Genomic DNA, 24,133 nt, shown 5'->3' with positions numbered 1-24,133 from the left:
AACGTTGCACAGTAGCGTCGTGGGATAGAGCTTTAGAAATGTAGGCAAAATACTGACATGCCATGCTATTATCCCTACACGATTTTGCCCCCCCCCATAAGGCAGTAGACTAATCATTCCTAGTTTAACAATGTTGATGGACATGTGGTTATCACAAACAGTCTGAATACTACCTGATTACCCCTGTGTTTGAGCAGTGTGTGCACAAACCACTATATAACAACTTTATTACAGTCTCAAACATAGCAACGAAACACGGTACTCATTAAAAGATTTTATTTATTATGTGACGATACATTTTACATACTGTGTGTTTAGGGAACCAAATCAATAAACTACTTAATACTACATAAAAGAGCATATAAAAAGTCATAAAAGGAGTTTGCAATGTGTGACAATCAAACCGTGTGGAATTTGACTGTTTATGATTCCTCCCCTGAAAGTGGTGCTGTATGTGGAGCCTATGGAACAGGGCGGAGGTGAGAAAACCAGCAGTGTAACTACAGTCACGATCTAAAAACCTGTTCTCCACACCTAGAAACAACACATCCAGCCGCAACTCCACTTGTACCCACTTGTTTAACGTGGATGTGAGGAACAAACTAACTTCAGAAAAGAAAAAAAGATTAAAGGCCATCTAGTGGGAATCTGTCGCTCCTACTATTTTAACTGCTACCTTCTTTAGCGTTGGCTTGTGAGAGAATTTTCCTTTAGGAAAATTTCTCATGTTAGGTAGAGAGCAGATACAATCTTTTGTATTACAAAAGCTTTCAAAGAATGTTTACAGACATGAAACGGTAAGAGCATCACACTGAAGATAAGGCAAACATTACATGTGAACAGAATGGTTACTACTACTAACTGGTTACTAAAACCTGTTCAGAAAGTGCCTCAGCAGTAGAGAAATCACATTCTGAATTTATGTTCCATGAGGTGGGTGCCAAGAAAGGACATAGATAAGTGAGAACATATATTAGTAAAACATTTTTTTTCATTCATATCCTCAATGTCTCTGCCTCTGAACTGTCTGTTGTGAAAAAGGGTTGAAGTAGTCGGTCCCATTATCATTTCTTGAACACACACTCAGTAATATCAGTGACGTACGATTTTTCACAGCCATACGGTGAGTGATGACAACCTGCTCTTATAGCATTAATATGCTTTGTTTCATATTCACTGCAATGCATTTATGTTTTTACCTGAACATGGGAAATAAACCTATATGAACCTCGATTTAAGTGTATTTATTTTTTGGTAGAATAAGTGAAAAACACTTAAGACTAATATATTTTCAATTACATAGCATGGTCCATCATGACAATAAGGCATTTAAACTAAGTATATTTCCAGTAATAGGGAAAATGTCATACTTAAACCTATTACATTAAAAAAGAAATGAAAGGAAAGAAGAAAAATAACATCACTTACAAAAACACAATTTCATCCATAGCAATTCTGAACTGTCACATTAACAAATTAGTACTGTCCTAAAATATTAGCACATATAAGTGAAATTCCTCTATAAAATGAAATGCAAAGTTATTTTTAGTTTGACACAATAATGAGCATGTTTGCAGCCTGGCCGTTGCTGCCGTTCCATGCAGTGTGCCTGGCACGGATGAGGACCCTTGCTGACTCTTCCTCTCCGGGCTGGCCAAATGTATTATTCACTACTAGGCTTCTCTCTTTGACAAAAGGAGATTTCACCCATAGTTACATGCCACTAAGTCTCAAATGTTCAAGAATTACATACCTCAAAGTATTAGATTCACAACAGTATCATTAAACAACTTTCAGTGTAATCCAAAGTAATGCTCAACCATGACTAGATTTTAGCCCACCAAAATGGAGCCCCACCCCTTCTCTCTCCCTACCTAAGTCAGGTGACGTATGAAAGGAAGGCAGGACTGCCCTAGCCTTTTAAAAACTCCATCAGAATAACAAGGCCCTACCACAAATAAATTACATTCATCTCAAAACAGAAAACAACAATGGTCCATTAACAACGATCAATACCATAACACTACATAATAGTTCTCATATATCTTATAGATCACAACATAAATTATCCTCAGGCATTGACTGCTGAGAAGTAAAGTTACATGAGTAAAAGTCTGAGCAGTGCCTTTGAGTATCTAAACTGAGGATTGTCTAAGTTCTCACATGGCATTGTATCTCCACCCTGAATTAAAACACTCTAAAAAACACATGGACAGAAAGAAAATTAATAAGTCTCCTGTATTGTAAATCTTGGTAATAAAAGATCTATTAAGCATTATGTCAGGTACATATTAAAGAGACTGCAGTGAATCATTGTGAGATGTTCTAGAAATGTAAAGATAAATGTAAAGTTGAATATAATCATAAACAGAGTGATGGAATTTGAAAGCAAACTAATTTAAACCGATATTTTACATATGATTGTTATCCAACGTAACTATATCATTAAATGAAAATGTGCTAACCATGTGCTAATTATTGTGCAGTTTCTACAGCAGAAGGTTTCAGCTTCAGACCCCCTGCTCTACTGCTGTCCCTCCACTGCCCAATGAATTAACCCATGAAGGGCTTGAGAAAAATGATATGATGAACTGAACTGTGTGTTAGAACAGAGAAACCACGAGCAATGCAATGAGACCACGATGGTTGATTCCTGCTATATAGGACATCTTTTTATATTTTAATATTAAGGCTTATTAATGCTTTTTGTCAAGGATTAAAAGAATAAACAATGTTTATGACATCCGTGATCTTTCATCTTTCCTTTTTGTTTAAAACAAGTTTACTTTTTGTGAGAGAGTGACATTGCAGCAAAATAACTGAACATGAACAGTTCAAATCTGTCTCCATAAGTTGCTTGTAAAGAACATTGTTAGGCACTTATACAGAATCATAACAGAATAAATACACAAACCAAAAAAGGAAATCAGGAACAAAATGAACTCAGCCTACTTGGCTCAACTAAACTCAGGCCAACTCAGCTCAACTGAACTCAGCTCAAAGTGCTGGGAATTTTCTAGACCCTGAGTCTAGCTGTGGAGCCCAGACTAAGTAACTAACTCTATACTATGTCTACACCTACACACATTTGCGCACAATCATCTCTTTGATTCATTTTTTCCACTCTTTTTCAATGGCACAGTATCAAGAGAACAACAGAATAGCTTCCATTGTGGTGAAATTATGACTCATTCAGTATGAGATTTACACTCTTAAATCTTAAAGGGTTTAAAGTCATGTGTCATTATTCTGTTTGGCCACTGTTGAAGGTCAACATTTTTTTTAATTTACCCTATGAATAATTTGGCAAACAGTGTAGTTGTTCACTTAATTGAAGTTGCAGTGCTGCAGCTGTGCTCAGGCATGGTGTTAGGTGGCGCTGTGGAGCTAAGAGATCAGCTTACTCTGTTATTCTCCTGCATAGCTTTCAGAAAGCTGTCCGCCATTCTCTTGTAAGTTTTTGACATGTCATCGTTTTGCATGGCTTTGACATGCTTCGGCACTAGGGTGTCAGGTCCCTCCTGCTGCCTGTCCACATGTGTAAATTCTCATACATTAGTATCTCTGAGCTCAGGTAAGAGGATATCCCTCACACTGGGCTTATGATAGTCTTTCTCAAGATACTGCCTTAAAAAAAAGTGCAAATAAAGTCACACAGTAAAATAAGTGTTGAATTAATTCTAATCAACACTGGTAATGGTACTGCGTACTGTATAGTCATATAACTATATAATGTATTAAAATGTACAAGCAAAAAGAATAAGGTTTTGTTCCAGTAAAACTCTTCTAGAAATGTATACATACAATTAATTCCTTGTGTGCTGTGTGTATATTAGACTCTCTATGTGTGTGTCTGTTTATGTATGTGTATGAGTGTGTATATATGTATGTATGCGTGCGTGTGTGTGTGTGTGTATGTGTGTGTGTGTCTGTCTGTCTGTCAACATGCATGTAGCTGTAGTTCTGGGGAGTTGAGGATGCTGTATTCACACACTCCTCGTCTAAGTGTGTGTATGTCACGCTGGCACTCTGTCCCTCTCCTGCGCTCTATTTCAAAATGATCTGTTGTGAAGAGAACAAAGAGGCAAGTTAAAATAAACACTGCACCATCCAACACTTCTCAACTGGAAGAACAGTAGGAGTTATTGAGCAGAGTTCTAATAATTCTAAACTCAAAGGAGACTTCTAATAATTTTTCATGCAATTAAAGATGATCCAAAAGTAGGCTCATCTTTCAAAGTGTGTCCAACAGTAGGCCGTGTGAGAATCTCAAGCTGAGCCTGTGACGTTGAGTCTGTGTATGGATTTAGATGCAGATTTATAAATGAACAGAACTGGACTTCGCGATGTGAAACATACTTTCTACTTAGCACAAATGGATGACGGCTGTTTCATAGGAGACACCAGGACTTCAGTAGCTATCTTTTTTTTTTGTTTGTTTCATTAAAGGGTATTCAGAACAGAAGCATTCATCTGGATTTGTTGAAGCTGTGACTGGCTTTCAACTTCATTGCAAATTCATAATCCATATAAGGTCCCATATATTATAAGGATGTCCCTGGCTGAAAGTCCCAACTAATACAGCCAGGTCATTTAGCACAGAGGAGAGAGTGTCACAGGACCAAGCACAGCACTACCTCCTTTTCTTCAGCTGTAAGTGTAAATTCTGAAATGTGGAAGTGAATTTTTGGTGGCACCAGCGATTAGATTATTATTAATAATATTATTATTGAAGACAGATGTTTTAAAAATCCTTTTGATTTATCCTTGATTGTGGTTGATTGATATGAAGAAACCCACTGATTTAATTTAAAATCTTTCTTAAAAGATTTTCTTACCTATAATATGAACACAACAACTTCTGATAGCTTCCAGTACCAATAAAATCCGAACGTTTTGTTATCAAACACTATCCATCTTAGTTGGCAAACCATTTTATGAGTGTTGGGTACTCTGGGTTTATCTGCTGAACACACACGACCTGTGCTCAGTTCCAAGCTGATAACTAGGCCTAGCAAGCCTTGCTGTAAGTTGCCTGATAGCTGGCTGAGCCGAGGGTTTGGCAGAAGGCCTCATTGGGTGGGCATTGCCTTCTGATGTGGGGCAGACTGCATGCAACAAATCAATTCCAGTTGCTGCTCTGGAGATTGAGGAACTGGCACACTCATGACTTAACATTTCTCCCCTACATTTTGAGATGACACGTGAGTGACCAGTAGAGGGCAGTGATACATGTATTATGAATTTGCTAAAACACTTTCTACTCGAGCCATCATTTATCATGCTTTCCTTTTCTTAAGTGCCTTTGTTTGGTTGTGTTCTCTTGTTCTGCCTCCAGCCAGAGAAACTGTGCTCTGTGTGCCACTGACAAGAGCAGCACAAAAGGCAAACACATGCAAAACAATGACATACAAAGCAGCAGAACATAACTACAGACTGCATGAAGAGGGCGCTCTAAACAGCCGCTGCGAGTGTCTGAGGTGGCAGGAGCTGCTGACGGACCCAGACTACCAATAGCAATACAGAGCGAGCAAGAGCCAGACTTCTCCAAAAAAGTGAAGCTCAGGAAACAGGGCAATACAGGAGATATTCTATCTGCATACATGCCACATTTCCCTAACAGCTTATTGGTTTGAAAAAAAAAATCCATGTATAATGTTTTTGGCTTGGATGTCCACCTGCCATTTTAGCAGGATGTGACCTGTGTTAAAGAATAAACCAATAAGTAAGTCAGGGGGAAATGCGTCTCGACGGCTTATATGTTTAAATGGGTTTGTGCTAAGAGAAAGACATCTGATCTGTGTAAAAGAGGGTATTGATGTAGGTCAGCACTTGTTTAGAACTAAGAGGGTGGGGTCAGTGAGAGAGAGCTTGTAAAGGAGCAAACCTGATTGGCGGTTGCCGCGGCGGCAGCAGCAGCAGCGTAGGGGCTTGCAGCAGGAGCTGAGGCAGTAGCGGGCGGGGCACTGAGCATCATGGGAACTTTTTTCAGGAAGGGAACCATAGAAGCAATGAACAAGGAGGAGCAGCGTTACGGTAACCACAGAATCGTGTGGGATACATCTGAGCTTAAGTGTTTGACTCTGTGTGGGTGTGTGCACACGCGCTTGCATCTAATAAAAAGGTAAAGCCACCATTAAATCAGACCAGCAGATGGCATGCAGACAAGGAGCGAAGCAGAAAAAAGGGAGAAGAATGAACAAGTCCAACAACTTATCTCTAGGACATAATTAGTGCCTTATTACTCGAACCACTTTAAGGTACTGGTTTCGATCGAAATCTAATTGGGGGTTTGATTTTTTCCAACTTCGTCACATGAGAACCCGAATAACTTATACTGATGTTTGGCTTTATTTGTGGTATTAAGATCCACAATAACTGCAGATGGTAGGCGTACATTGACTAATGGAGTCAATAAAAGGTCAGAACTAACAGGAACATACACATATAAACATGCATACACGTAAACATGTAAACACACACACACACACACACACACAATGCATTATACACTGAACCTCCTACAGCATATTTTAAACAAAGCAAACCCACATTCCAGGCACATATCCAAAATATCAATCTTTTTTTTCTGTACTTCACAGAGGCATCATTTACAGCTACAAAGCATATCTTGATGTGTAATTTTCTTAGATGGGTGTCAATTTTTTTTTGCAACTGGTTTAAAGTGCAGATTTACACCACCATAAAAGAAAGCATAAAAGGAAAGACCGAATAAATTATCGCCTCTATGTGTCAACAAAAGTATTCCGATGAAACGTGAGTGTCACAGAAGCAAGAGCACTACCCAGCAGGAGTCCAGACGTTGCTCGCAATGTGTTTATCATCCCATTAAAGCTCCTATCCCTGGCTGGTTGTTCCTGATATAGAAGGTTGAAAAGGCCAGCCTTATTTTATGACAGAAAAACATCAGTTAGTACTGCGAGTGGGTCATCAGCCACCATCTCCAGTACAGCATTACGTTTCACTTCTTACATATTTGTGTTGGCTCTATGGGATGTGAGCAGGACTAATGTTCGGCTCTGTTTAAGCCTCAAACCTAACTTAATGGAGGTGTTTGGGGAAGCAGGAACGCTCTGACATGAAATCCTGCACGCTTACATACGGCGCAAAGTAAACACAAAGCGCAGCTGGTTGGATACGTCAGATCGCTGCTCATTTAAGCTGTGCATGGCATGTGTTCAAACAAACAAGCAATCTGAGAGGCCATGTGTCTTAAGGCCTATTTCAACCGGCTGTGGGGTCTTTTTAAGTGAGAGAGAACAGGAGAGTAGTGTGGAAAGAGAGAGAGAGGGGCCGGTGGATAAGGTCACAGAGAGACAGCGAGAGAAACATACCGATGCCAGGTCCAGGAGACATGCACAAGACTGAGCCTGCAGTAGCAGTGGAGAGGAGAGAGAGAGTTAATACAGCCAACCTGTTACAGAGCACATCACATACTTCTGGCCCACAGAAGCCATTGCACAGAGATAATAGATGCTTTGGTAAAGATAGGTAGGTAAGCCCACACAGAGGCGTGGAGTGGAGAGAGCCATTAGGCAGAACTGAGGAGCTCTGAGGAGGTTTTCAAATGTGAAAGGGAACAGTATTTGAGATAAGGTGGACCCATTCTGAGCGTGAAGGGATAGGGCTGTAATGCAAACTAGAATGTAACTTGAGGATGTGTGTTAAATGGGTTTGTGTGTGTGTGTTGTGTTGCATGCATGTGCACCTGTGGGGAACAGTGCAGCAGAAGGCTGCAGTGGTGTGCTGGCAAGGGCTTGCTGGTAGTGCAGGACGCTGGGGTTTAACAGACCTCCTGGTCCTCCACTCTTCTCCAGAGCCACCCGCTTAGCCAGAGGCTGCAGCATGCTGTGAGGAAATGCCTGAGAGTGAGAGAGTGAGAGAGAACAAACAAGATAGACAGACAGACAGAAACAGGGAGAAAAAAAAAAAAAGTGAATGTACAACATATTAAATGAACACCTCGTATATTTACATAGAGCTCTATAATGAAGTAAAATATTCTTCCCTTCTAGTAAGTTATGGTGTCTACTTTAAGAGGCTGAAACATAAATGTACAAAATATGAGCGATTAGGCCTGGTTTGAGGATTTGAGGGTAAATATCTAGCTGAGGGCACGTGATGCCACAAGCACGGGATGAGCTTTACTGTACTTCAAAATGAGGAAGCAAAATCAAATCTGTGAGTGGGCACCGTACAATAACAGTGGTTTAAGACCATGCAAAGCCAGAGGTGAAAGGTGAAGTACCATGTCAACAGTTGCCTCGAGGGGTCGCTTCAGCACTTTGGCACTTGACTGAGTCTGCACACAGCACGCAGCCAACACATGATGGCAGTGGGCCAATGGGAGTCAAGCGTATTAACATACAGCAAGCACAGGTGCATCATGGGAACAGCGAGAGGTGAGAGGAAAAAAAAAAAACACAAAAGAAATGAAATAACCTGAACGCTGTTTTACTACATAAATAATATGCATGCACACAAACAAAACAGGTTTAATTATTGTTATCTTCATTAAGTGCTAAGCAATCCTAAATTTTGTTAGCTATAGAAACACTATTCCAGCATGAAACTGCAAATACTGATGATGCTTCATTAGTTGCTCAAGACCACCATAACTTAACAAAAAGTTGACATACTACAAAGAATCTTGATGTTAACCCCCACTGCCAATAAAAATGTGCAGATAACACTTGCCATAGTTCTGAAGCCTGAGCTGCTGGCATATTAAAGATAAACTAATGAAGCATGAACAGTGGCCACTTCTGGTAGCAGTGGCCATTCGATGCTTTAAATGGTCCTAAAAAAAGGCGTCAGTCTGCTTGCTGTGTGGGCTTGACTTGGTGTGTTTTGAGGGGGTGAAACTGGGCTCACTAGGTAATCAGCAGCAGCGGTGGTCCGGTTGAATCTTGCATTACACAGTGTGGACTGTATACAGTGCATGTCTGTGTACTAAACCTCAGCACAGCAAGGAGCAGCAGCAGGAGTGTCACGTGTGGGTGCAAGGACTGTGTCTTCTGTTTGTTTACCAAGCCTCACCATTGCAGCAGTTGCAGCGGTGCTCTGCGGGCTCTGAGAGCTTTTCAGGCGCGCCTGTAGATGAGCGGGAGGGTGGAAGTATTTGCACTTCTCTCTGGAGCAGCGGCTCTTCACGTAGTCCATGCACACCGTCACCGTGTTATCAGTGCTGTCTATCATGGGGCTGTCGCTAGGATGGGCAAACCGGCAGTCTGTCTCTCCTCGGGAGCAGTTCCCCCGTTGGAACTCTCGACACACCTACGCACATGGTACAGAGACAGCCCACAATGAAAACAGTAACCTTCAGACTGACTCTTCTGTATGAATGAGTATGTATTTGCATGGGTATGTATTTATGTGTGTGTGTGTATATATGTGTATGTGTGTGTACACTTGTTTGTCTGCACTTGTTTGTTGATGTGCAGCTGTTGTGCACTCGAGATTGAAACTTGGGTGTGTATTGTTACGTCCTGCACCTCCAACTTGTCAGAGCGCAGTGTCTTCTGAGATGAAGAGGCAGAGTTTGAGCTCTGCACCGCTACCGCAGGGTTGCCAGGGACAATCACAGGGTTGCTGGGGAGCATATCTGTGGCAACCAGGCCCATCCCATGAGTGACAGGAGAGAGATAGGGGGAGTAGCTGATCCCGGGCCCTGGCCCCAAACTCTGACTAACAGGAAACGAAGTCTGCAGAGAAAAGAACACCAACACCAAATTAAACTTTTAGTCTTGGTAAGTGAATAAAATCCATCAGTATTTCTTAAGTAAGATGATTAGAAAGGGCTCTAAAAAACCCAAACTGTAACTCCAAGCTGAATATCAGCAGATTGCCAAAAAGCTCTGAAACTCAAGGTGAGTGAGGCTCACGCACCAGGACTCCATGTCTCACCTCAGAACTGGCAAGTAACTTAATCAGTGAGAAGGTAGCCTCTTCTGGATATTAGACTAACTATGAATAAACAAGCTAAGAGGTCTTAGTAATTCTTCCAAACAAAGATGCTGAAATGATTAAAAATTATAAGAAATAAATAAGATAATAATAGCAAAGAGTATTTGGTATAATACTATATTTTCATTTAGACTACATCCACAATCATATTTATGTAGATAATGAGGTCTCGGTGGGTGTAATAGCCAGACGCTTTGCAAAGCACTAGCTTTGTCTGGCAAAGCTGGTTAGATTTTATCACAGAGAAGCGTGATTGGACCATGCGGCGCACATGGGTCAAAAGGTTACAGAGCTCCAGACATTGATAGGCTCAGATCACTTGTGGATAGCGGAGCCTAGCGCTGAGTGGAGTCCAGGGGCACTGGAGATGTGAAGTACCACAGCAGGCAGGCTGGATCCTGGCAGCATGAAATGCATTTGCTGGGCCAGCATCGCTGCGGCAGTCTTCTGCTGGATCAGGTTGTTCCGCCCGTTGATCTCCAGCTGACTCTTCAAGTGAGACGGAGGGTGCAGGTATTTACAGTTGTCCCTCGAGCATCGGCCCTGGAATGCAAGGCAGGCACAGATCGGTGAACTCCACACAGACGTAGCCTGGGGTTACACAAACCAAGCCTCTGTGTATTTGTCATTGCTTGCAGCAGTCTGACTGCTATGTAAGTCATCCCTGAAAAACATCATTGACTCAGCCCTACATTGCAAAAAATTATTAGTTTTAACTTATAAAAGTAACCAGCCTGGTGGTATCAAAATTTTTACTTCACTGAACCTCAGACAATAAATTAACACAAATAAATTGTATAACACAACTTATTGTTCTGTTTGTTATCTTACAAAATCAAACTTTTATGGTGCCAGGTAGCTTAATTCTTTAAATTAAAACAAACATTTTTTAACAATACATAGACTTTGTAAATCTTTCATCTGAAGTATGAATACAAAAAAGGTTACACATTACACAAATCAGAATCAATTCACAATACAGAAATCAGAATCAATTCCTGTACTGAAGTTTTTGGGACAAGACAGATGTTAGAGACACAGCAGTGAACAGTCAAAACTGAATATATTTAACTCATTAGCTGGTAGCAGAGCCTGGGTATTCATATACTGTTTCGTGAGTCAATACTCTGCCTTTGAACTACAATACACAGAGGACATGAAAAGAAGAGCTGAACCGGTCACATTTGTGTGTGTGTGTGTGTGTGTGAACTCATTTCCCATGCTCTTTGGAGAGAGCCCACTCTCCACTGGAGGTCAGCCGTTGGGTTTGGGGTAGGCTGGGAAACCGTAAAACTGGAGCTGAAAAGGTCTTGCTGCCATAATCAGAAGATATGGTTTTAGAAAGCAATAACAAGGGTTATGCTGTAAGATGAACCAACATTCAGATTTTCCAATAAAGTATGAGACTTGGAAAAAAAAGAATAATGGGGGCAAACCAAGTCCCCTTTTCTCCTCCCATTGTAATTTCCAACATAATTAGGGGTTATGAAAGCCAGGACAAGTTTCAGCAAACGTGACTAATTTCATAAACAGACGGATCAGTGAACTCATTAAAATTTCTTCCTGGTTAACTATCCTAATGAATATCCTTTCCAGTGTTCGGCCTTCACGGGATTCCATCACAAGACTACCTGGAATTCAGCACTCCCAGAAGAAGTTAGCATTGATTAGGCTGATTACAGACAGGCCACTGATTTCTATACTGGCCTAATATGTAATCAGTAGCCAGTTAGCATTACCTGAATGTATCATCAGGTTTCAGAGCTGCAGTCCCCGAGGCCCAACATAAACCAATCATTTACATTTATTGAATTTAGCTGATGCTGTTGTCCCCCCCCAAAAGAGTACAAAAACATGAGCAATTGAGGATTAAAGGCCGTCCTCAGGGGCCCAACCATGGCAGCTTCGCAGTGGTGGGGCTTGAACTGGTAACCTTCCGATTAATAGTCAAACACCTTAAGCAGTGAGCTACCACTGGCCCAATCAAATGAGGAATGTTTTATATGGACCATACTTTAACCTTTAACTTATAGTCAGGCACTAAAAATACACCTTACAGTTTAATGACATAATGGCTGCTATGATTTTAGTAGTTATATGGTAGTTTGATTAAATATAGGGGCTCTGTAGTAGGGTGCGTGTGCACACATGTTGTGTGTGTGTGTGTGTGTGTGCGCGCGCGTGTGCGTGCACGCGTATTGAATCAGCTGATGGGCCAGTTAAAATAAAGGGCCAGTAATAAAAAAAGGCCAGTAATAAAGCACTGCTTTGTGGAGAAAAATGCATTTTCTCAGACGCACAAAATTAAGTCTATCTGTTTTGCATTAGATTGAAGTATTATAGCTCAGCCAGCAAAACATTAACTGTTTGCTGAGATGAGCCTTTCACATTGGAGTCCATTTAGCAGTATATAGACCTCTTTAGAAGGGGGTGGCAGTTTTTCATGTGAGTGTTTTCCTAATGCAGATTACAGTGACGTGTGAGCACGTGTCTGTGAGTGTTACTAGGAAATGCAAAAACACATAGCTATTGTGAACTCACAGTAACTGTAACTGTGTAACTGTAAATGAAAACAAAATCAGAAATAAATCTGTTGAAGTCAAAAAGGATAATACATTTTGTTAAAAAAAAAACAAAAAACACACACACAACTAAGGGAGGTTCATCGAATTAACCTGCATACTATTTTTATGATAATTAGAATATGCTACAACCTCAAAATAACTACATAAAATACAAAGTCAATCAAATGAATTCCACAGCTGAAATGATGATACATCACTGGCTAAGTCACACAGTGATAGTAATATTTTACCCAATTATTACAGTTTCAAATTTCATTCAAACCGCTCAAGTCAATCACCCCTTCCTTTATATTAGAGTGTCTATGTACAGCGACTTTGACATTGGAGAACTGGCATTTCTAGTTCTAGGACCTTCACAGACAAAAGGTGGTTATGGTAATCACCTGAACAAAAAGACAACAGCAGCAAAACTGGAATTTCTGGTTCTAAAAAAAGTAAGCAGTTATAATAATTACACTTAAAACAGCAGCAAAGGGAGCAGGGAGGGTGCTTTTTTGAGCTCATCCCATTCTACTCTGAGAACACAGCAACGAAACTAACTGCAGAAGCAGTAAACCGGACCTTCAAAAGCCTTAGCGTGGCTAACCCATATAAAACCCAGCACCCAATAGCAGAACAATTCTAGGTCACTCACAGAGTGAAGCCTCTTCACATTCTTATTTTTTCACAATACTTTCCCCAGACATCGAGGTATTTCGCACATCAGTTTGGGAGGTGATGCTTGACACAAGAAAAATAATCAAATCTTACATCTCATAGCTGTCTGGTATGATGATATTCAGTTGGCTGTGAAATGGGGAAGTCTTATAAAACAGTTCTGTGCAAACTGGACAACTACTTATTCCAGTTTCATCCATTCCCTACTGTTTTAACTCTGACATACAGAATGTAGTACTAGATATATCTATTTATATCACACAGAACGCTTGATAATTCTGAAATTAGGAAAGTACCAGGTGAAAATTCTGGACTGCCATATTTCTAATGTGACAATAAGTTTTTATTTCCATATTTCAGTGTGCTGATACCAATACAAATTCACATTTTAGCATAAACTTTAAAAAAGATCTTTTAACAGGTACAGCATCATTTGCTTGAAAAATAAATATTTAACATCATACCCTTTCCATCCAACCAATCCTCCGTCAAATAACAAAATCTACACACATAACTAATAATTATCTCCAAAAAACAGCAAAAACACTGGCACTGACATGCATACCTAGCCAAAAGTGAAACATCAACGTGAAAGAAAATACAGATATTTACAGTAGGACTGCATCCCACTGGAACATAATACGGTAACATCTGAAAATGGTCCGTGTCCTTATGTAACTCAATGTAAATATCACTAGTTTGTTGGACTACTCATATGCACAGTTACATGTTGAATTACTAGTTACTAGTGTATGATCTATGCACCTTCTAAACTCACAAACGCCTATGCCCTCCAGCAATGCGGCTCTCAGGGATGGTTTACTCAGGGAGACTAAGTCTAAGGCTGAATTGGGTGGGGGATGGACACAGAGCCACGTGTAGCCGCAACAAGAGTCAGGACTGAAAGACAGGGGGGCAGCGAAGAGGATGCTGAATTAACTTTCCCCTTTCAACTATGTGACCATGAAGTCCCTGAACCATCAGTGGCCTTCTGCTAATTTCCTGATACACTATGAGGATTTTATTGTACAAATTTCCATGTGGTCTGACCTCAACAGCAGTGTGTTTTTTCCCGGGCTTATGAGAAATTGTCGAATGTGCTTCAATGATGAAAATTTTGCAAAAGCAAATAAAACACATTTCAAAGGACACAGTGTTAAGCATTGCAAGCTTGTCCAACATAAAGGTCAAGACATGATTACACCTGGGAAAAACACAACACTACACAGCCGTTCCCAATTGCTGGAAGAGTAACTCACTGTGCTTGCAAAATCAGCCCAAGGTAACTCATGGCTTGCAAAATCTATGCTATCACTTAGAGGATAAGGTAATTCCCAGAGTGAGAGAGCACAGAGAAAAAGAGAAAGAGAGAGAAAAAGAGAGAGAGAGAGAGAGAGAGAGAAAGAGAGAGAAAAAGAGAGAGAGAGAGAGTCTATATAAGAAATTCTCTCCTGGGATAATACAGAACCTGCAGCTGTGCAGCACAAACACTGGGTCAGAATGCACACTACTGTTCATTTATGATGTTAAAGAGAAATAGAAAACACAAAATAATACACGCTTAAAGATAAGTAGCTAACTAGCCCAATTAAGCATTTACAGTAAACAAGATGATGTTTCATAATCAGATTAGAGAGATTTAAGGTTTAGACACAAACAATAATAAAGGATTTAAAGTTTAGACTAACGCTGTACGATATTGACAAAAAATATCATACCTAGGTATTTATGCTAAAGACCTTGATAATATGAACACTTGATATTTGAAATGATGATTAAATATTGTGTAATTATTTTATAACAAATGGATTTGGAAAATCAATTACTTTCCAAAATATTTAATTAAACACAGTGACAGAACATGCACTGTGTTAGTTTACAATAAGTAGTCTGATTTTTTATTTTTTTTTAAATGCTAAAGAAACAAGGTTGAGTTCTTTCTCTGCTTCTTTCTCCAACTGGAGAAAAGCTTTATGCAAAGGCCAACGGCACTGCTGAGAGTATCATCACCCCTCACTGTGTTTTCCACAGGAACACGTATAATAACACATATTTGTTAAAAACTTTAACAAACATAAATCTAACAAATGTTAAAGAAAAAAAAGGTACATAAATATACATGCAAAAAAAGTGTTGGCACATATGGAGCACAGCCTGCTTCTTACTCATAATATAATCAAAATTTATACTTTTTAATAAGGCAAAATGTAGCATAGCAATTGCCAGATGTAGCTTGTGTCCAAAGCACTGAAGGTGGATCCATTTATTCACAGTGAGAGCCTCCATCATGTTGGACGTGTTATCTTCTGTAACACAGACTTTATCACGTTGGATGCAATATCTGCTATAATACAGATTTCATGCTGCTTCCTTCATCAGAAACATATCTGCACAGCTATGTTTTTTCACACTAATTTCTACCATTAACTTTCCTCACTCTCTTTCCTCAAAACATTTATTTGAACTCAGTTTGTCCTCTTTGTCAACAAGACGTCTGTTTGGTTTTTACTGCACATGCAGCGCATGCTTGACCCATGTTCCTCTAAATGGCTAAAAAAAAGGAACATACTGCAGCCTTTTAACGGTGTTTATACCATGGTAGAGATACATAAACGGTATATCCTTCAGTGTTAGTTTAGACATCAATCTAATTTTTACATAAAGATAGCTTTACATCCACACACTGTGCTTAGTTAAATTTTAATATGCATCTTGCAAATCAATAGCTGCGTGTGGGCTTACTACATCATGTATTATGTTTCTATAATGACATGGTTTGTATGTGACAACAAAAATCCAAAGCAAAACTTCTGCATGTACCCAAACATTAACAGCTAAAGGAATTAAACAATGGCTGAAATATTCTTACACGCTGTTCTACCACCTCTCTGGCCATCTCCTCTGAGGCTGTCTCAGGGAAAACTGGCTTTCCAGCAGAGATTGACTGACAGTCAGCACAACAGGGGCAAACAACACTATGAAAATGCATTTGTATGGGGGTCAGGCAGAGAAAAAGAGAGAAAAATAAGGGAGGGAGGGAGACTGAGCAGGAGTACGTGATGGGGTCTGGAGAGGTAGCGTATAATCACTCTGAGTGAGGGCTGTTTGTGAGGAGTAAAAGCATGAGCCGGTGTTTGTGTGTCAACATAGAAGGAGCTTATGCTTTTATGACATTAGTATCTAAGATGTGTGCTGAGCAGTGTTTTCCTATTAGCGAAGTTAAGGAAGCCACATTGAGAGCACAGGTGACTACAGTGGTCAAGTAGCAGAGAAATCCATCCGTTCCTGTCTGCTAGTTTCTGGTTCTAAAGATCTCCAATCCCAACTCCTTAAAAACATGGCTATAGAGAAAACTGCCACTGCACGTTTTGGGGTGTCAAGGGAAGGATAAGGGTCAGAGTCTTTAGGGCTGGATGATAGGCCACAAACACACTATTATCCAGAAAACCAGAATCAAGGGTGTCATTAACCTTACTGTGCACACTACTGTCAGTTCAACTTTTCATGGCTTTTCATGTTTGAAAAATGCTGACATAATTAGACTTCAGAGGTTTACAAACCATATTTATGAAACTGAACTTCTGTACCACACTGGACTACTGTAACATTAGTTAAATAACACATATGTAAGTTGCTAATTTACTGTACTTAAAATGAAGATGTTTCCTCCTATAAACACACCCTAATACTTCATAAATTTACTTAAATGAGGAGGATTTTGTCCCTGCTGCCCAGCCTCAAGAGGACACCACTAAAGTAATCCAGCAGCACAGCTCAGCAGTATGCAGCACAGAGAGAGAGAGAGAGAGAGAGAGAGAGAGAGAGAGAGAGAGAGCTGGGGAAGGGGGCTGGGGTGGAGAGAGACTATATCCTCATTAATCTCAGAGGATAGCAGTGTTAAGGTTCTTTTCTTTCATACAGCCATTTTCTGGTATTTATTTTAACGGCATTCAGGTTTCTTAAATATCCACCTAGCATTTCTTACCTTGAGGGAGTCAAAGCAGGCAATAACTCGCCCGTTGTCCACCTGGCAACTCTTGGGTGGGTGAGCGAACTTGCATTCCTCGTCACTGCGAGAGCACGTGCCTCTCTGGAACTGCCGACACACTTCCAGAGTCAGCCACTTAGTGTCACGAACAGCCGGCAAAGCCACTGACATCGTGCTGACGGACACGGCACGATACACTAAGCAATCGGAGATCTGATAACCACACACAGGCGCTTATCCGCTACGTTCAGGCTGTCGGTCTGTGGTGTAAAGTCATTTATGGTAAAATGGAGACTGTGTTTACTCAGTGAGCTGTCAGTCATATGAGTGAGAGTTTAAATGCCCAGAAACTAATAGGTGAACTGGGCATTCTTTGAGGCACTCAAAACAGGAAGGGCCTCAGACTACCTTTAGCTAAATATTTTGCTTTTATCAAAATGTAATGTTCTGATGAAGCATGTTCCTCCAGCTACTCTGAGAGAGGGCTCAATTTCTTTCCTCTTCCTTTAATTCTCTTTTGGTTGGGGCTGTCACAGGACTCCTCTGCTGTTGGCTCCTGTGAGATGGACTGAATTGTGCAGTCAGGTGGAGTGAGGGATAGTTTGAGGTGGACAGATTAGTCCTCTGATGGAGGTGGAGAGAGAGGGCTGTGGGTGGTGCTCAGGGACAGAGACCAGAGATCAGCTACATGGGGAGTTGTGTGAAAGGCACTTCCTGACAATGGTCTGTTAGGAAAAAGAAAGGGAAAAAAATTAGAAATACAAACTATTACACGCTGCAACAGAATTCAGCAACGAACTGTAATGAACCTAATGGAAGGTCAAGAACAGCTAATTGGCTGACTAACATTTCTCCTGAAGTGAACAAAAGCTCTGAGATAACCCTAATCAGTACTCCAACACTGCTTCTCCAGTATGCGATCTCTTAAGTCAACAGTACTCTGCCAGAGCTGTATCAGATCAGGACACAGCAGCTATGCTATTAAATCACATACCCCAGGGGGACTTGCTGAACACAAGTAGTGAGCACTCACTTCAGAGAAATCAGGATAAGACTGCCCAACAACAATCAAACACATGATAATGCATATAAGTACTATTGATGCTGATGCGATCAGAACCAGTTTCCTAAAGGCATTACAGTGTTAAGATCTTAACTTATAGAAAGATGGTCCAGTGTGATAGTTTACTTGCTTTGCCATCATGTGACCATCAGGATGAGATATCTCAGCTAAGTTAGACTGATCCAAATGGCACCACAAACCATAAATTAAGTTCAAAGTACATTAATCTAGAGTCCAGAGTTGCGTTTTGTCATTGTAATGAATATATAGTTCACTCTAGCATTATAATTACTGTATTACTGCACCATGGTTTTGGATGTTGTAGCTGACATCTTACACTTTAGATGGAAAAAAGAAAACCAAAGAACCAACAGGTTCCTTATACATGAAACCTCTGGACATAAAATAAGGCTTCATGAACACTGAATTGTCAATTATAGAGGAGACTTTGTTACTAAGTGACAACTGCTCATAGGATTGCTCAGCATTCTCCAGATCACCTGGCCTGGTGCATGAGAGACCACCTTGTGTTAAGTCTAATATTGGCAGTTCTCAGCAATCTGAGCTCTTAATGGCAGAACAGTGAAGCAGGCCAGTTCTGTATACCTGCAATCACACAGTCTGCCATCAGAAACCGGAAGTACTAAGGACAATAGACTCTTAATGACCTTGAGGGAAAAGAGATGACTTACGGTGGATTTTACCCTAAATTTTACATAGAAAGCAGCAGGTTTTTGTCTGTAAAGCCAAGGTGCACCTTGTGGAAAGGAAGGTAAGCCATAAACTAATGAGATAGCAAAGCCCACGGTAATGTCAGACTGTTACCACAGCATCTCTCATCTCTCCCCATCATTTTTCCTCTCTGTCTTTTTGTATGCGCATACACCAGCTTCCTGATGATTGCACTGATAAATCTGACTTTGATTGATTAATGCTACTGACCTTGAGCCAGTCTCTGCTACTGTTTAATGAAAATTTAATACCAGCTGAGCTTTGCTGCACCATATCTAAATCGGGATGATGCATGTGGCCTACTTAATGTACTACAAAAAATATAGTACTATCTATTCATATCCATGTACTTACAAAAAAAAAATCTATTAAGTAACAGGAGGTGATGACTTCATAGGAATGGGGAAGGGCAGTAATGACAATATGTCCTTTACTAAGAGAGTACTCCTGTGATAAACTCTTTTGGTTTAACAGGAAAGATTATCTATAAGTACAACTAGTGTTCACTGTTGTGAAAGTAAATAATATGCTGTTTAGTATGTAACTAGCTTTGGTAGCCAGTTTAATACAGCAGCAGTATAAGTAGGCCACCTGCATCAGCCTATTTCAGATGGGCATCATCTCACTCATCTAAATGAAACTCATTTTGTTCTCCCTAAGGATTAAAACATAATTGGGGCAATTGTGTTTTTCTTGCTCAAAATAACTTAAATTACCAGAAGGCATGGATAGAACCAAATACCATTTGCAAACTAAATATATATGTATACAGACAAAGTAGCTCTCAAATTATGGATAAACATTTTCTTGTTTATTATAGGTGGTGAGGAAGGTAGTTTGGTAATACAAAATCTTATCAAAAGTTGCTAGTATACAGTTACTGTAAGTGCATGTAAACATGAGATTTGACTGGTTGTAGGTGGGCAGAGATACTGTTTTACATTCTGCTGCTCAATATTCTGACCTTTGGCTCTGTGTGGGTGTTCCAGTGTTTTTCCTACCGCTGTTTGTCAGAATCACTGGGACTGCAGTATCTAAAAAAGTGAATGTGCTATGATAATTGTCTCTGGTGTGTGAGAGTTATGGCCTTGAGGAGGTGAATTGAGATAGAGAGGTTTTTTTTAGATACTGAAATATTTCTACAAAGAACAGGCACAGTCCACATCCACACACAAATTCTGAAAATAGACAAAAGATTAAAGTTCCAATATTCTACATCTTTTCTTTCAAAATTAATTCATTGAATAACTCCTAATTAATTTGTACATGACCATTTTCCAACCTTTATCTATTTATCTTATAAAATTAAACAGGCTGTTTGTTACTGTGCCTTTAAGAAAGATACGAAATAAAAGAACCGTTTTGATTGGCTGCCACTATTGTGCCTTATTCAAAAGCTCTCAGAACTAAACATGTCTGAGAAGTCCAATGTCAGTGGGTGGGGCTAATCTGTCATAGCCTGTGTTAGCAGAGATATGTAAATGAGCATGTTCTCGTGACATCACACAAACAGTAATTTCAAAACAGTATGATTTTGCATCTTAGATTCCATATACTTATATATATACACACACGCACACGCACACGCACACGCATGCACGCACACACACACACATATATATATATATATATATATATATATATATATAAAATATGTAAAACGTATTTACATAACACTTCAAAATTCTTTATTTCGATAAAACAAGGGAAATTCAGTTTTCCATTATAAGGGCCCTTTAAAACATTTTTTTGTTGTGAACCAGATGGTTACACTACTATGCAAATTACATTGACTGAGCTTAAGTGAAATCACCTCTCAAAGTTGTTGCAATTGTTGTAACTGTAGTAAGAGATGTAGATATTGAAAATTGTAGTAAAGTACACCGAGTTTCCAGAGAAACAGAACATTTAGGACAGAGGTCCTTCATCAGCTGTATAAGCAGAGTGTTTCTGAATTAGTAGTGGAAGGCAGCAGTTTATATATGAAGAGGTATATACACACACACAAACACACATTATATATATATATATATATATATATATATATAAATATATATATAAATATAAAACACACACATACATATATGTATGTATGTATGTATGTATGTGTGTGTGTGTGTGTGTGTGTGTATATATATATATATATATATATATATATATATATATATATATATATATATATATATATAATGTATGTATGTGTGTATTTGTGTGTGTGTGTGTGTGTGTGTTTCTTTTCTGTCCTATTGAATAACACTTGAATAACACCTTTGTGCTTTATTTGTTGATTTTGATGCTGTTTATTCAATTTAACTTTATTGTAAAGGTATTACAAAATAAATAATTTTGCATTTAGACCAATGTCTATGTCTAAACTAGATTTCACAAAAATCTGCATTATGTTGTAGAATATCACAGCCCTTTAATCATGATACCTCATAATCAGTCATTTATAAACTAAGAGTGATCTTTGGAATGTGTTGCTTAAATCATAAAACAAGGATCATGCCAAGGGCCCTGGCTCACTGGTAATTCTGAAGTGTTGAGCTGAAGCAGTAACTGGGTGCTTTGAGCCAGAGGCGACATGTCTAAATTAGGCCAGTACTGGACTGCACTGATGAAACAGAACAAGCTGATTTTAGCTTACTGTATTTGAAGTGGGTCACTCACTATAATTCAAGGCAAAGTGGCCATTTGCTGTTATCCACTTCATCTGTTATTCTTTAATTTGTTGCATACTAAAATACTGAGAAAGCTGATCAAACTTTTTAGTGAATGAGCGCAAGTCTGGCCTACAGGTCATTAATACTGGCTAGTTTCAAATGTATAAAACAAATTTGATGATGAATGTTTAGTGAGCAAACACAGCACTATCAGAAACCGAATATACCAAATGAAGAAGACATATCTTTATATACTATGTTGTCAACTTATGTCATATACTTCAGTTCGTCCACTTTTGTACATGTGTACAGTTTCTAAAACATTTATATTTAGAACAAAAGCAGCTTCAGAAAACTGAAAGAAAATCTGCACTTTCTGCACCACAGATAGTGCAGATTCCCATTCCCTGCAGAGACTATGGATCACCTTTTTAGCACATTCGGTAAAAAAAACAAACAAACAAAAAAAACGTTGCCTTTCTCTGCACTGCAACACAACCTCAGGGCAATCGTAACCAGGAATTTTCATTTCTCATGTTATAAAAACGAAAGCCTCACCACCGAACAATTATCCAACCTCACCCTTCCTGTTCCTGAAAGATCTTCCTGCTGGACCAGAGCTCACCGTAAACTGAAAAAAAATCAACCTGCACTAAATCTGAAATACGAATTATGGTTAACCTTAAACAACTCTACTCACAAAACTAGCGAGCTAGCTAGTTAATAAAGTTGTCACGGGTAACTGGGCCTATAGCAACGGTCCTATGGTATAAACTCGAAGCAATGCCAGTTTATGAAGCTAGCTTGTTAGCTAGCTACATTCGCAGCAATAAAATGCATCGAAAACGAATTTAAAACAGCTGCAAACGTGCACACTGAAACCACCGCTTATGACACAATTATTACAGTGTTGTACTGAATTAAGGTAACTGAACAGAACTGTAAACACACTAAGATTCAGAAGGACGGTTTATTTTTTTTTACGTAAATTACGTAAAAGTTGCCTGCTGCTTTCGTTATTTCGTGCAGCTAGCTTTGAATCACCCAGCACGGTCATTAAACGTTAGCTAACGCTGAACAACTTGAAACAGTTGGCGAGCTAGCGCTAGCTAGCGTTAGCATAACTTACTCTGGCTCGCTAGCACGACGGCTAACGCTAGCTGGCTAATGCTACAGGCGTTAGCTACACGTCGCCCGGTCGGCGTTCACTTCAGCTTCGTTGCGTCGTGTTACCGCTTTTAACTGCGTCCTCATCATAAAAAAAGGACTAGTTCTGCACGCTGGTGCGACGAGCATTTAAACACGAACTGTTTCAAAAGAGCAGAGGCATGTTGGCTGAGGCGAATAACTTGACACGGTTTCCCACCTGCTCACCTCACGGATCTCCTCCTCACGAAGCGCCGCTAGCCACAACCGAGTCACGGACGGAGGCTGCAACCGCCCAGTGCGGTCAAAGTCAAAGCAAAGCACACGCTAAAAACGGCTGGGTTTCGACTAAAACTCGATGGGCTATTAAAACAGCTCTTAACCCGAATTAGGCTAAGAGAGTTGAAAGCGATGAGGGCGGTTTTTTGGACTGCTAACCGACTACTTTTGCCAACGCCGACTTCCCTCGAGCAACAAGCATTTGACAGCTCGAGTCTGTTTTTCAGGAAGAGCTCGCAAGTTGCAAACGCGGGGGGGGTGGTGGTGTCCATAATCGACTATCGTTACCTATTGAAGACCTATTGTAAAAACAAAAACAATTAATTTGGTAAAAACGAAATACTTTAGTAAATGTTTGCCCGCCAGCTATCTGACAACGTGTCAGTAAAATAATCAGGTGCGGAGGTTGCGGGTACCCCGTAGGCACGCGTGTGGTATGATCCGAGAGGATGTCAGCAGCCGTGTGAGCGGCCTCCTTGTTACCAGGGTAACAGTGATGCTGTAGAGTAAACGTAAGCAGTTATTTTCATCACATGAAAACGTGGGACTGCGCAGCTATTGATAAACACGAGTCTGCTGGTGTCATCGCTGGCGTTGTTTCAAAGGCTGGTTTATCTGTGAATTCCTCAGTTAAGCAAATCACATAATTTTTCACTAACTGTCAAAAATAAAGCAAGCTATATACACTTATAAGATCAAGCCTTTGGAAATATAGCTCAAATAAGATTAGACCTAATACAAACAGCACTAATTGGTTGTGGTTTTACTGGATAACTATGAAGTTTCAGTTCTCAGATATAGGCCCAGAGCCTCATCATAAAAAAAACCTTCCCCAAACAAAATGTTTGCTGGTTAGCAAGAAGATGCCCTACATAGCTATAAAATATTCGTGATGTTTTCATAGGGGAACAACAAAGCACAATAGCCTTTCAATGTGGCTTCTTTCAAGGTGACCAATAACATAAAGATGAACCAGTGCAAGGGTGTTTATGCAATTGTACAGTGCAATTGTAATGTAGAAAATGCACATTGG

At 39.8% G+C, this 24,133-nt stretch overlaps 1 protein-coding gene across 7 annotated transcripts; it reads right to left on the bottom strand.

The window, feature by feature from the left end:
* Positions 1–261: 261 nt before the first annotated feature.
* mbnl2 (muscleblind-like splicing regulator 2) lies at positions 262–23,313 on the bottom strand. Of its 7 annotated transcripts, XM_027014763.2 has the most exons (10): positions 23,042–23,313; positions 17,215–17,942; positions 10,366–10,530; positions 9,516–9,725; positions 9,061–9,297; positions 8,270–8,323; positions 7,730–7,883; positions 7,356–7,391; positions 5,888–5,982; positions 3,947–4,062 (listed from the first exon to the last, which is right to left on the bottom strand). In XM_027014763.2, the coding sequence occupies exons 2-10, from the start codon at positions 17,386–17,388 to the stop codon at positions 4,048–4,050; spliced, it is 1,140 nt and encodes a 379-aa protein (XP_026870564.1). In that variant the 5' UTR covers positions 17,389–17,942; positions 23,042–23,313; the 3' UTR covers positions 3,947–4,047. The 7 variants fall into 7 exon arrangements, with proteins under 7 accessions (XP_026870562.1, XP_026870563.1, XP_026870565.1 ...); XM_027014761.2 differs by lacking the exon at positions 5,888–5,982 and having other exon boundaries at positions 262–4,062; XM_027014762.2 differs by lacking the exon at positions 5,888–5,982 and having other exon boundaries at positions 262–4,062; positions 23,050–23,313.
* Between the last annotated feature and the right edge of the window lie 820 nt (positions 23,314–24,133).

Source organism: Electrophorus electricus, chromosome 2, assembly GCF_013358815.1.
Source record: "Electrophorus electricus isolate fEleEle1 chromosome 2, fEleEle1.pri, whole genome shotgun sequence".
In the NCBI taxonomy this organism is placed as follows: domain Eukaryota; kingdom Metazoa; phylum Chordata; class Actinopteri; order Gymnotiformes; family Gymnotidae; genus Electrophorus; species Electrophorus electricus.
Note: the sequence above shows the minus strand (reverse complement) of the source record. Positions and strands in the feature narration are given on the sequence as shown.